The sequence below is a fragment of the Spermophilus citellus genome (genome assembly GCF_964194105.1).
Source record: "Spermophilus citellus genome assembly, contig: SCAFFOLD_283, whole genome shotgun sequence".
Lineage (NCBI taxonomy): Eukaryota > Metazoa > Chordata > Mammalia > Rodentia > Sciuridae > Spermophilus > Spermophilus citellus.
In genome coordinates this window covers 282,395-297,584 of record NW_027673068.1, presented here as the reverse complement: position 1 = coordinate 297,584, position 15,190 = coordinate 282,395, and the positions used below count along the sequence as shown (strand labels likewise).

Genomic DNA, 15,190 nt, shown 5'->3' with positions numbered 1-15,190 from the left:
GATCAATAGAACTTTATGTAGAGATGGAAATGTTCATCTATTCTGTTCAATATCTGATATGAGTTGTCTAATACTATCCACCTATGGTTATTGAGCACTTAAAATGGCCTTATGTGACTATGCAATTGAATAATTAATTTCATTTATTTATTATTTTTAATATTTTTGAAGCTTAGAAATTTATTTTAGTAACTAGAGCTATTTTAGACTTACTTAAACATGACCTTCTTTTAATATGTGTGTAAACAAAAAGGAAAGTATAAGCACAATAATTAGATGTAAATTCCTAAAACAATCTTCATCACTAGTCTGATTCTTCTGAATTACTGTTTTAACTTTAGATTTAAAAATACATTGTAGAGTCACATGGAGTTGTAAGAAATAATACAAATATTCCTTGCACACTTGATCAGTTTCTCCTATCTTAAATCTTAATATTTTATAATACTAGAGCATATCACCAGGAAATCAATACTGATATAATGCATTCATTTTATTTAGATTCCTCAATTTTTTACTCTGTGGTAAACCACCCTTGTGTTAAATCTCCAGTACAAAAAATAAAATAAAATAAATGCAGGAATATACAATATTTAAAGAAAATGATAGTTAATAAAGTACTTCATAATATTCCTCTAAGTTTTGGCTTCATAGTGGTATTGTTCAAGTTATATATTTTTTTCTCTTTTTCAAGCTATATTTAATGTACAGAAACAACACATTAACAAAATTCTAAATGAAATGTTGATTTCTGTAAATATCATATAAAAATGAGACTACTAAAACTAAAAATGTGAAAAAAAGTAGTTTGTAAAGTTTTGTGTTGCAGTTTTATTTGATGGTACTCAATTATGTATGATTCATAACACCTAGTATTCCTTTACAGAATTGTACACATAAAGACTGCTGTGATCCTTCATCATGTAAGTTAAAACCCTCAGCAGTATGTGGCTCTGGAGAATGCTGTACAGTACAGTGCAAGGTAAGTGGTAATTTGTAGTTGATAATAATTCAATGTTCTTTACTTGAAGTATGTGTGTTTTAAGGAGATAGAAAACATTGATACCACATTTGGCCTTTTTCTGTATTATATTCAAATACAATTGGACCCAATTACATACTTTATTCCATTTAATAATCTTTCCTTTCCTATACTGTCATATGTCTGATGTTTTTACTCTCCCAACTTGACTTCCCATTTCTATGTTCCATTATGAATCTTCCTGTGAACCCTCTAAATTTTTTCTATAATCATCATGCCTGTAGCAATGATCTTATAGTCATGTTTTTTAAAAAATCAAAGTTACATAGGATTATAAAGTTAGTGTTTTATTGGACAAATTTACTTCACTGTCTTCAGATAAAATAGTCTCTTCTTTTACAATTCATTCAGGTATTATTGCAATAATTCATTGCTGCTTTATTAACACTATTTAAAGAAGTTCCAAGTCATTTCCCACATGTACCCAGCATAGTTTACTGGGTTCTAAGAAAAAAATTCTGAATGAGGTAAATAACAAAATCCATAGATTAGAGAAAGTATATGATTTTAAAATTAAATTACTATATAATTCAAAAGCTAGTTCAGGAAAATGATCTTAAAAAATTGCAATCCTTAACTTATTAAGAGAGCATCAGAAGAAGGGAATGGGAAAATAGAATTAAAGGTATATGAAATGAAGATTACAAAGTACATTTGCAAATTAAACATAATATCAATATAATGTAGTGAATATTAGAATAGCTGTGGCTTAAATTATTGACATAGAAGAGAAAGAAGACATACCCAAATATAAGGATTAGATCAGAATGAAAAGAGAAAAAATAGGTAGTGATGAAAACATGATTTTTACATTTCTTCTTTATTTATCTGTTTTTAATTGCTTTATTATAAATATTAACTCATATAGTATAATTATTCAAATTAATGTGATTAACTGCAACAATTTCATACATGCATATTTCATGCTTTTTTTTTAAATTTTTTATTGGTTGTTCACAACATTACAAAGCTCTTGACATATCATATTTCATACATTAGATTGAAGTGGGTTATGAACCCCCAATTTTACCCCAAATGCAGATTGCAGAATCACGTCGGTTACACATCCACAATTTTACATAATGCCCTATTAGTAATTGTTGTATTCTGCTACCTTTCCTATCCCCTACTATCCCCCCTCCCCTCCCCTCCCAACTTCTCTCTCTGCCCCATCTACTGTAGTTCATTTCTCTCCTTGTTTATTTTCCCATTCCCCTCACAACCTCTTATATGTAATTTTGTATAGCAATGAGGGTCTCCCTCCATTTCCATGCAATTTCCCTTTTCTCTCCCTTTCCCTCCCACCTCATGTCTCTGTTTAAAGTTATTCTTTTCTTCCTGCTCTTCCTCCCTACTCTGTTCATAGTTGCTCTCATTATATCAAAGAAGACATTTGGTATTTGTTTTTTAGGGATTGGCTAGCTTCACTAAGCATAATCTGCTCTAGTGCCATCCATTTCCTTGAAAATTCTATGATTTTGTCATTTTTTATTGCTGCATAGTACTCCATTGTGTATAGATGCCACATTTTTTTTATCCATTCATCTACTGAAGGGCATCTGGGTTGGTTCCACAGTCTAGCTATTGTGAATTGTGCTGCTATGAACATCGATGTGGCAGTATCCCTGTAGCATGCTTTTTTAAGGTCTTCAGGGAATAGTCCGAGAAGGGCAATAAAAAGAGGTGAAAGATTTATACAATGAAAACTACAGAACCCTAAAGAGAGAAGTAGAAGAAGATCTTAGAAGATGGAAAAATATACCCTGTTCATGGATAGGCAGAACTAACATCATCAAAATGGCGATATTACCAAAAGTTCTCTATAGATTTAATGCAATGCCAATCAAAATCCCAACGGCATTTCTTGTAGAAATAGATAAAGCAATCATGAAATTCATATGGAAAAATAAAAGACCCAGAATAGCAAAAGCAATTCTAAGCAGAAAGTGTGAATCAGGCGGTATAGCAATACCAGATTTCAAACTATATTACAGAGCAATAGTGACAAAAACAACATGGTACTGGTACCAAAACAGACGGGTGGACCAATGGTATAAAATAGAGGACACAGAGACTAATCCACAAAGCTACAACTATCTTATATTTGATAAAGGGGCTATAAGCATGCAATGGAGGAAGGATAGCATCTTCAACAAATGGTGTTGGGAAAACTGGAAATCCATATGCAACAAAATGAAACTGAATCCCTTTCTCTCGCCATGCACAAAAGTTAACTCAAAATGGATCAAGGAGCTTGATATCAAATCAGAAACTCTGCGTCTGATAGAAGAAAAAGTTGGCTCCGATCTACAGATTGTGGGGTCGGGCACCAAATTCCTTAATAGGACACCCATAGCACAAGAGTTAACAACTAGAATCAACAAATGGGACTTAATTAAACTTAAAAGTTTTTTCTCAGCAAAAGAAACAATAAGAGAGGTAAATAGGGAGACTACATCATGGGAACAAATTTTTACTCCTCACACCTCAGATAGAGCCCTAATATCCAGAGTATACAAAGAACTCAAAAAATTAGACAATAAGATAACAAATAACCCAATCAACAAATGGGCCAAGGACCTGAACAGACACTTCTCAGAGGAGGATATACAATCATTCAACAAGTACATGAAAAAATGCTCTCCATCTCTAGCAGTCAGAGAAATGCAAATCAAAACCACACTAAGATACCATCTCACCCCAGTAAGATTGGCAGCCACTATGAAGTCAAACAACAACAAGTGCTGGCGAGGATGTGGAGAAAAGGGTACACTTGTACATTGCTGGTGGGACTGCAAATTGGTGCGGCCAATTTGGAAAGCAGTTTGGAGATTCCTGGGAAAGCTGGGAATGGAACCACCATATTTCATGCTTTAATCCTAACCAACCTTTCTACTAGTCTCTCTTGTTTTTCTCTTTGCTACTTCCCCCTGATCTTCTGTACCTTCTTTAGTAGTCTCTCATCTATTTCAGGTTTATTCACTTTTTTAAAAAAGTATTGTATATGAGGAAATATGCAATACTTGTATTTCTGTGTCTCCTTTATTTTGTTTAATATAATGTTGTCCAGCTGTAAACATTTAATTGCAAATAATAATATTTAATTTTTGTCTATAATTGTCATGTTTTCTTATATTCATCTTTTGATGATCTCCTAGCCTGATTCTATACCTTGGCTACTGTGAATCATATTGTAATAAAGATAGGCATGCAGATTTATCTTCTAATGTTGACTTGGATATCATAGTTTAATCATATGGTAATTCTATTTTTATTTTTTGAAAAACCTCCACATGGATTTCCATGGTGGCTGGGTTCCCTATTTTACTCCATAGGTATGTGTGTCTGTTGGATCTGTTGTACTTCCAGCATTGATTTTTTTTTCCTGAGGATTGCTTTGTGTATTTGGGTCTTTCATGCTTCAATATGAATCCTAGTAGGGCTTGGGGTATAATTTCAATTCTTGAAAAAAACAGCTGCTAACCAAAATTGCTTCATTCAGCAAAGCTGTCCTTAATAATCAAAGAAGAAATAAAAACCTTCTAAGATAAGCAGAAACTAAAGGAATGAATGACTGCTAAGCAAGACTTGCAGAAGATATTTAAAGGCATCCTCCACACAGAAGAAGATAAAAAGAACAAAGAGAGGTTAGAAAATCAGGAAATAAGAAGGAGAGGTCAGTCTCATTAAAAAAGTAGATAGGCAAATGAGAAATATAATTGAATCTAACATCAGAAATAAATCAATATGACCACTCTATCATAACACTGAAAGTAAATGGTATAAGTTCTTCAATTAAAAGACATACACTAAAAGATGTTCTCTGTTTGCCTCATAGGCAAAGACATTAATAGGTTAAAAGGTTAAAAAATGGAAAATGATATTCCATATAAATAGAACTGAATGAAAACAGGTGCATCCATATTCAACAAAGTAGGCTTCAAGCCAAAATTTGTTAGAAGAGACAAAGAAGATCAATACATATTGATGAAAATCCAACAAGAAGGTACAATGAGAATAAGTTATTATGCCCTAAACATTGGTGAACCTAATTAGATAAATAAACATACTAGACATAAAGCCTCAGATTGGTGCTAATAAAATAAATTCTGGGTGATTTCAATACCTCTATCACTAATAGATCATTCAGGCATAACAGATACTACAGAATCATAATATATTATAGATCAAATGGACTTAACAGTCATCTACAGAATACTTCATCCAACAACAGCTGAATAAACTTTCTTTTCATCTTGCATGAAACTTTGTCAAAAATTGTTCATATTAAGCAAGTTTTAGCAAATATTAGAATGTTGTAATGTGTCCTTGAATCTTATTAGATCATGATATAATGAAATTAGAAATCAACAGCAAGGTCACCACTAAAACTACACAAATGCATGGAATACATTTTTAAGTGATGAATGTGTCATTAAAGAGATTAGAGGAGATATTAAAAATTCTTAGAATTAAATGAGACTAGAAATGCAACAAAAGTGACAGAAATTGTAAAAAAATGAACTCAAATTGTCCGTTTGCAGATGATGTGAACCTATACCTAGAAGAATTCTAGCAGGTAAACAAATTCAGTAAAGTAGTAGGATATAAAATAAGGATACTGCTTTTCTATATACCAATAATGAATCTGAAAAAGAAGTCAGGAAAATTATCCAAGAAAAAATGATAAACATAGGAATAAATGTAATGAAAGATATAAAAGGCTTCTACAAGGAAAATTACACAACAATGAAAAATTAATAAATGAAGATACTAGAAGATGAAAAAAACTTCCATGTTCACATATAGGCAAAGTTAACATTGTTATCATAGCAATTTTACTAAAAGTAATCTACAGATTCAATGAAATTTCTATCAATATACCAATGTCATTCTTCACAAAACTAGAAAAAAATAGCCTAAAATTAATATGGAAGAAAAAGAACAATCAGAATAGCTACATTGATTCCAAGCATGAAGAGCTATGCTGGAGGAAACACAATATCATTTTTAAAATTACACTACAGAGTTATAGTAACAAAAACCACGTGGAAGTGGCATAAAAGACATGTAGACCAACAGAATAGAAGATTCAGAGACAAGTACATATAGATACAATCATCCTTGACAAATGTGCCAAAAACACATGTTGGAGAAAAGACAACCTTTAAAAAGAACACCTAGCATAACATCTACTATAGGTCCTCTGTAACATTCAATAGTTAGAAATGTGTCTTTATATGACATATATCTAGAATAGAGACTGGCATTTAGTAGTCCCTAAAAAATATCAATAGGTGCTATGGTTTAAATATGTCCTCCAAAGATGATAGGTTGGAAACTTAATCCTTAATGCAGCAGTTTTGCAAAGTGGGACCTTGAAGTGGTTATTAGGTTTAGGCAGCTCTGACCTCATAAATATATTGATTCCATTAATAATCAGTGGGTTCCACACCCCAGCAGTGAGTTTCTAATGAAAGAATTGAGTTGAGCCTCCTCCTCTCCATCTTCCCTCTCTTTCATTAACACATATGCACACACCTGCCTCTTTCCCTTCCACATTCCACCATGGGATGATGCAGCAAGTAGGTCCCTTAGTCATAAACTTTCTGGACTCCTTCTAGAAAACAAATATATTTTCCTTATTAATTATCCAGTCAATTATATACTGTAATAACAATACAAAGTAAACTGAGATAATGAGTGAATGAATGAGTGAATTCCATCAGCAACGACAATTCTACCAAGGGTAATCTCCTGTCCTAACACTGAGTTAAAAGGAAAATGACTTGGAAATTGAGAGGGAGTAGTGATTTAAAAGGAAATATATTTTAATATATTATTATATATTAATAACAACAATAATAATAATTAATAATATATTAATATATTATTTTTAATATATTATTCTTTAGGGGAATAATAACTAAAAATGTGTGTGGTGGTTCATGAAATATATATGTTTGTTTGTTTCATTTTGTTTTTTAACTCAACTACAAAATGTGACCCAGTTTCAATGTATAAGGAAACCAGTGACTTCTTCTAAAATTTGGGGAATTGTGGATTTTATTCATAAGTGCTGAAAGTGTATGTGTTTTGTGTGTGTCCTTTGAAAATTTACGTAAAAAATGATCCTGGGAAAACACATTACCCTATGTAAAAAAAATGAAAGGAGATCCCTCTCATCCTGCAGAAAAGTGAACTCAAAATGGGTCAGAGACCTAGGAATTTGATGAGAAACTTTGCAAGTCCTAAAAGAAAACATAGGGGAAACTCTCTAACATATAGGTGCAGACAAGGATTTCCTGAACAGAATTCCTAAAGTTCAGAAAATAATATCAAGTCAATAGAAGGTATTGGTTTCAAATTAAACACTTCTGAAGAGCAAAACAAGCAACTAAAGGCATGAAAGGAAAGCTACTCTTCCAAAAGAGGATTCATATGAAGAACATATGAACATATGAACACAACCCCTCTCCTAAACAAGCAAACAAACCCAAATCACCCAATCAATGAATGGACATAGTAACTAATATAGACATTTTCTAAAGAAGTGCAAATGGCCAAGTGTATGAAAAAAAATGTTCAACATCATTAGCCATCATGAAAATGTTAATCAAAACAACACTGAGAATTCATCTCACCCTGTTTAGAGTGTAATCCTCAAGAATTCAAGTCAGAATTAATGCTGGTGAGGAAGTAGGGGAAAGGAGTTTTTTTTGTACCCTGCTGGTGGGAATCTAAATTAGTACAGTACTATGGTTGGGATATGTGGTGTCTCTAAAAGCTCATGTGTGAAACACTGTAAGAATGTTTACAGGGGAAATGATCAGGTTATGGAAGCTTTAACCTAAGCAGTGCATGATTTTTATGAAAAAAAAATCAAACTAGAATCCAAACTCACTCATGAACCTATATGTAGAAATCCAAAATACATATTAACAAGGTAAATATGGGCTTATTTCAAGAATATAAGTATGATTTAATATTTAATAATAAACCAGTGTTATTTATTACAATAAGCTGGGTGCAGTGGCTTGGGAGGCTCAGGCAGGAGGATTGCAATTTCAGAGCCGGCTTGCAATTTATCAAGGCCCCGAGCAACTTAGCTGGTGTTTTAGTCATCTTTTTTGCTGCTTTAATTAAAATATCTGATAAGAAAAAGTTTAAGGCAAAAACGTTTATTTTGGGGCTCAAGGTTTGTTTCACAGCTCTCAGACCACAGACATGTGGCTGCATCCCCCAGGGGCTCCAGGTGAAGCTGGCCAGAACGAAGCAGCTCATGTGACGAGAAAGCAGAGACAGAGGGAACTACTCTCCAAATACAAAATATATATCCCAAAGGCAACCCCCAGGGACTCTCCCCCCTCCGCCACATCCTACCCAGGCATTAGTTAATGCCATCAGAGGATTGATTTACTAATTGGGTTAAGGTTCCACAATTTAGCTGTTGTGGATTGAGCCATTCTGACTGGAGTGAGATGAAATCTTAAAGTAATTTTGATTTGCATTTCTCTAATTGCTAGAGATGTTGAACATTTTTTCATATATTTGTTGTTCGATTGTATGTCTTCTTCTGAAAAGTATCTGTTAAGTTTCCTAGCCCATTTATTGATTGGGTTGTTTGGGGTTGTGTGTGTGTGTGTGTGTGTGTGTGTGTGAAGTTTTTTGAGTTCTTATATGCCCTGGAGATTATTGCTTTATCTGATGTGCATGCGGTAAAAACTTGTTCCCCTTCTGTAGGTGTTCTATTCACCTCACTGATTGTTTCTTTTTTTGAGAAGAAGCTTTTCTGTTTAAATCCATCCCACTTATTGATTCTTTATTTTATTTCTTTAGGAGTCTTTTTTTATTTTATTTCACTTTAGGACTCTTGTTAAGGAAGTAGGAGCCTAATCTGACATGATCAAGTTGTGGGCCTACTCTTTCTTCTACTAGGTGCAGGGTCTCTGGTCTAATTCCTTGATTCACTTTGAGTTGAGTTTTGTGCATGGTGACAGATGGGGGTTTAGTTTCATTTTGCTGCATGTATAGTTTTAGTTTTCCTAGCACCATTTGTGGAAGAGGCTATCTTTTCTCTAATATATGCTTTTGGCAACTTTGTCTACTATAACTGTATTTATGTGGGTTTGTCTCTGTGTCTTCTATTCTGTATCATTGGTCTACAAGTCTATTTTGGTGCCAATACCATACCTTTTTGTTACTATTGCTCTATAGTATAGTTTAAGTTCTGGTATTGTGATGCCACCTACTTCACTTTTCTTGCTAAGGATTGCTTTGGCTATTCTGGGTTTGATGATTTTCCAAATGAATTTCATGATTGCTTTTGCTATTTCTGTGAGGAATGTCATTGGGATTTTGATTGGAATTGCATTACATCTGTACAGTGCTTTTGTTAGTATGATCATATTGACAATATTAATTCTGCCTATCCAAGAACAGGGGAGATTTTTTCCATCTTCTAAGGTCTTGTTTAATTTCCTTATTTAGCATTCTGTAGTTTTCATTGTAGAGGTCTCTCACCTCTTTTGTTGATTCCCAAGTATTTTATTTTATTTTTGAGGCTATTGTAAATGGAGTAGTTTTTCTAGGTTATTTTTCAGACGATTTTCACTGATGTACAGAAATGCCTTTGATTTATGGGTGTTGATTTTATATCCTGCTACTTTGCTGAATCCATTTGTTAGTTCTAGAAGTTTTGTGATGGAATTATTTGGATCCTCTAGGTATAGAATGATATCATTGGCAATAGTGATAGAGTGAGTTCTTCTTTTCCTATATGTATCCCTTTAATTTCTTTCATCTGTCTAACTACTCTGGCTAAAGTTTCAAGAACTGTGTTAAATAGGAGTGGTAAAAGAGAGCATCCCTGTCTTGTTCCAGTTTTTAGAGGTGGTGCTTTCAATTTTTCTCCATTTAGAATGATATTAGTCATGGGCTTATCATAGATAGCTTTTACTATGATAAGATGTGTTCCTGTTATCCCTAGTTTTTCTAGTGTTTTGAACATGAAGGGGTGTTGTATTTTGTCGAATGCTTTTTCTGCATTTATTGAGATGATCATATGATTCTTACCTTTAAGTCTATGCGATGTGATGAACTACATTTATTGATTTCTGTATGTTGAACCAACCTTGCATCCTTGGGATGAACCCCACTTGATCATGGTGCACTATCTTTTTGATATGTTTTTGTATTTGATTTGCCAGAATTTTATTGAGAATTTTTGCATCTATGTTCATCAGAGATATTGGTCTGAAGTTTTCTTTATTTGATGTGTCTTTGTCAGGTTTTGGAATTAGGGTAAGATTGGCCTGATAGAATGAGTCTGGAAGTGTTCACTCTTTTTCTATTTCATGAAATAATTTGAGGAGTATTGGTATTATTTCTTCTTTGAAGCTTTTGGAGAACTCAGCTGTGAATTTGTCTGGACCTGGGCTTTGCTTGGTTGATAGGCTTTTGATGTTTTCTTCTTTCATTGATTGAAATTGATCTTTTTAACTTGTGTATATCATCCTGATTCAGTTTGGGTAAATCATATGACTCTAGAAATTTGTCTATGTCTTTGGTATTTTCTTTTTTATTGGAGTACAAATTTTCCAAAGAGTTTCTAACTATGTTTTGTAATTCTGTAGTGTCTGTTGTGATATTTATTTTTTATTATGCATTTTAGTAATTTAAGTTTTCTCTCTCCTTCACTAGCATGGCTAAGGGTTTGTCAATTTTATTTATTTTTTCAAAGAACCAATTTTTAATTTTGTCATTTTTTTCAGTTGTTTCTTTTGTTTTAGTTTTATTGATTTCAGCCTTGATTTTAACTATTTTGGTGTTGATTTGTTCTTTTTTCTAGGAATTTTGTCTCTTGAACTTGAGAAGAGTTTGTTTGATAAACATAGATGCTCATTTGTTTGGGGCAGATATATTTGTAATTGTTATGTCTTATTGGCATATGGTTCCCTTAAGCAGTATGAAATGGCCTTCTTTATTCCTTTTGATTAACTTTAGCTTGATGTCTCCTTTGTTTGATATGAGGAGGGAAACCCCTGTTTGTTTCTGTAGTCCATGTGATTCATCTTCAGTCTGGGGATGTCTTTTCCTATGAGATGAGTCTCTTGTAGTAGCATACTGTTGGGTCTTTTTTTATTAAATCCAATTTGCCAGTCTATGTCTTTTTATTGATGAGTTTAGGCCATTAACATTCAGAGTCATTATTGAGAAAGGGTTTATATTCATGGTCATTTTGTTTATTGGTTTTTAACTTGGCTTGATTTCTACTTTGGTTTTTCCTTTAGTATAATACCTCCCTTTGCTGATTTTCATTGTTGTTTTTCATTTCCTTCTCATGGAATATTTTGCCAAGGACATTCTGTAGTGCAGGCTTTCTAGTTGTAAATTCTTTTAACTTTTGTTTATCATGGAAGGTTTTTATTTCATCATGAAATCTGAAGCTTAATTTTGCTGGATATAAGGTTCTTGGTTGGAATCCATTTTCTTTCAGAGCTTGGTATATGTTTTTCCAGGATCATCTAGATTTGAGGGTCTGGGTTGAGCAATCTGAAGAGATCCTAATTAGTTTACCCCTATATGTAATCTGATTCCTATCTCTTGTGGCTTTTAAAATTATCTCCATATTCTGTATGATAGGCATTTTCATCATAATGTGACTTTATGTAGATCTGTTGTGATTTTGTACATTTTGTGTCCTGTAAGACTCTTGTATTTGATTTCAAAGGAAAATTAAAGGACAGTTTCTGTTGGACTTCTTTCCTGCTATCCTTTTTATCCAGTAGGTGGGGTTGTCTGTTGTTTGCTGGTTACCTACACCCTCAGGATGGTGAAGGTATTAGGGTGGGAGGGTTGGTATTGGAGGTGAAACTCCTAAAGGTGGGGTATAGCACTTTCCAATCCCCATTGGAATAGTGCACCCCAAGGATCTTCTTTGGGGCCCACTCATGTGTTGTGGGTGCCTAGCTTTATCTCCTTATATATCTCCTGTAGACCTCACAATTCCTAGTCTCTAATTTAGTCTCTATACTATATCTCACTTACCCCCTCTCTTTCTACTTCCCAATCAGGAAATTCTCTCTCCAGAGGACTTGTGGGCTGCATTATGGGGCCTGCACACCTGTCATGGAGAGCAGTTTTATACCAGACAGGTCAGGACCAGGCTTTGCAAGCTACAGACTGGCCACTAGCCACAAGCACTGTGCTGGGTTAGTGGCTATGGGGGAGGGGGGAGTTGGGGGACTATAGGTAACTTAATATTGCTTCTAGGCCCCAGCTGTTGTCCCAAGCTCTGAGTTGCCCCAACTAAAGATGGCGATGGTGGTAGTGAGGATAACCCAAGATGGCAACAGAAGTTTCCCAAGATGGAGGCGGTTGCTTTCAGAGATGGGGTGTCAAGGTGGGGAAGGTGGTGTCACTGGTCAGCGTGTTCAGAGATGCAGCTCAGTGGTGTGTAGAGCTGTGGTGGGTTGCTGTCTCCAGACCCTGTCCCATGTCCCCAGGCTACCTGGTGGAGCAACTATGGCAGCAGTTGTAGTGTCCCAAGATGGAGGTGATTAGAGAGCCCCATGTTGGTAGATGGGGGTCTACATGTGGATGGGAGACCTACATGGGAGTGGCTTCTGGGGGTCCTGTGCAGGTTGGAGGCTGGGAGTTCTGCTCGGGCACAGCCTGGGTGTTCCTATGTGGGCGCTGAAGCTGGATGATCTGTGTGAGCTCAGTGACTGGGGATTCCTGCAGGGGTCAGGGGTCCTCTAATAACTTGAAGAGAAACAGTATTCCCATGGCTTGAATACTATGTCACAGAGTGATAAGGAATGCAGCTTCCCTCTAGCTTGCCATCTTGGATCCCTGGTTTCTTAAAATTTTAACTCATTTCATTACCTTTATTCATAAAAATTTTCCTTGATTTAAATAAGATCTAATTATGAGTACATGCAGTTCTACTTTTTTATCACTAAACATCTCATAATGTTAGTTGTTTACATTAGATATGACTTGAAACAAATTTAGTTTCTATTTTATCTATCATAGGCAAGTGTTTTATTGATTACCAATTTCTTTGTCATTGCTACACCAAGTAGAATTATTTTTGACTGAATAAAGTACATTTTCCTGTGCCCAAGTATACATTTAAAAAAATATGTTTCGAGACTTGGTAATAAACACATTTCACATTGGTCCCTTGATCCAGTTGTGAAAAGGTACATAGTTCAACTTATTTTTTTTCATAGTTCAACTTATGATTTTTTGACAGATAATGGTAGTTTCATTAATATGTAATCAAGATGGTAGTGGGGGCAATCAGAGGTTATAAATGAATTTGCTCATTCCTGGTCCAGTTACGGAAGGAGACAAAACTTTGACCATGCATTTAGACAAAACATGTACAATAGACATAACATGTACAAAGTGAGAGTCTTGGTAAGAATAAAATGTTTACCCCCTTCCCCACCCCTACAATTAGAAGGAAAAATGTCATAAACAAAAATAGTATTTAAAATTTTCCAGCAACATCAAATTAATCAAGAGAGTCAAGGAAAGAAATCCAACACATATGTTTTTTTTTCTCTCTACTCATTAATCATGGAGGTAGTAGGAAATTTAAGCTTGGTTCAGACAGCATTTGAGAAACTGAGTATTCATAGGTATGAAAAATATAGAATAAAAGTAAAATTTTCATTAATACAAATTTGTAAAAGGAAGCAAGTTGTGGGAAAATAGTGTTGATACTTTCTTATTATTCTTTTATTCATTTTAAATTTTTTTCATTGGTTTTGAGTTGAATGTTAATTCTGTAAGTTTGGGTGACACAAGTAGATACTATGTTTTCTATTGTCATCTATCACTTGGAGAATTTCAGTGATATTTGCTACAAATAATTTTCAATGCTCAAGAAAAAGTATGAATATTATATCAGCTGGCCTCTGGGACCTTTGAAAACTAGAAAACTTACTTTGAATAAGATAATGATGAGGAATTGAGGCTTATATTGATGAGAAGACAGTTTCCAGAGTTGATGATTAAATGTTTCTTTGCCCAATCAAGCATGCAGAAGGCAGCCCTGAAATAGATCAGCTAAATCATAAGCACTGAATACTAACTGCAGAAATTATTTTCTTAGTTGTTTACAACATGATATATGAAATAAACTTTATGTTGTGTATCCTCAAACTATCTTATTTTAAAATCAATATTTTTCAAAATATTTATGATGTATATTACCATTTCATAAATATTTGCTGGTTTCTTAATATTGATAATACAGAGACTTCAGAAACTGCCCATAGCCATAATGGCTTACAAGGAATTTTTGTATTAATTTTTTAGCTCCTTCCTATTTTAGCAGCCTGCTTATCTTTGAGATTCTAACATCTCTTAGAAACATTATCCACTGTTTATGTGCACAAGAAATTCGTTAATATCTATGTGATGCTTTAGTAGATAACAAGAGATTTTCTTTTCTTTTTACTTTGCGGTGGGGGGTGGTGGTTATTGAACCCAGGGGAGGTTTAATCACTGTGCAGCATCCCCAGCCCTTGATAGGGCCTTTCTAAGTTGCTGAGGCTGGCTTTGAACTTGCAGTCTTCCTGCCGTAGCCTTCCAAGCCTCTGGGATTTTCCATTTTTAAAATTACTTTTGACAATTTAGGAAAAACATTGAATGGGAATTTAGAACCTAAAGAGAAAGAAAATTAAGTATCATTGATACTATTCTTATGATTCTTTCCTCTCCTAGATAAAACCAGCTAATATACTTTGTAGGAAATCATTTGATTCTTTCTGTGATTTCAAAGAATTTTGTGATGGGAAAAATGCATACTGTGTGGAAAACACTTTTTCTCGCAACGGACAAGAGTGTGATTCGGGTAGAGGCTACTGCTTTGATGGAATATGTCGGTCTTTTGACAAACAGTGTCAAAATTTAATCGGAAGTGGTAATGAACTTAATTTTTTCTCAGTTCCTTAAATATTATTATTCCAAAATCAATTTTATACTATAAAAAGGTAAAAATAATTTGTTAATGACTTAAAGTCCTGCCTAGTATATATTTGTGTTAACCTCATCAGACGTTAATTCTTTCAAAAATGTTTTTGCTTGCGATATCTATAAGCAAATGTAGAAAAATGACAAGCAATTTAT

General features: G+C 34.0%; 1 protein-coding gene across 1 annotated transcript in view; it reads left to right on the top strand.

Moving 5' to 3' along the window:
- LOC308640165 (disintegrin and metalloproteinase domain-containing protein 5-like) overlaps positions 1 to 15,190 on the top strand; it is a gene marked incomplete at both ends in the record, with an annotated part of 106,535 nt that overhangs the window by 46,278 nt on the left and 45,067 nt on the right. The window contains 2 exons of the mRNA XM_081312175.1: positions 887 to 982; positions 14,786 to 14,984. Coding sequence (XP_081168301.1) covers positions 887 to 982; positions 14,786 to 14,984 — 295 coding nt within the window. The remainder of the gene's footprint in view (positions 1 to 886; positions 983 to 14,785; positions 14,985 to 15,190) is intronic.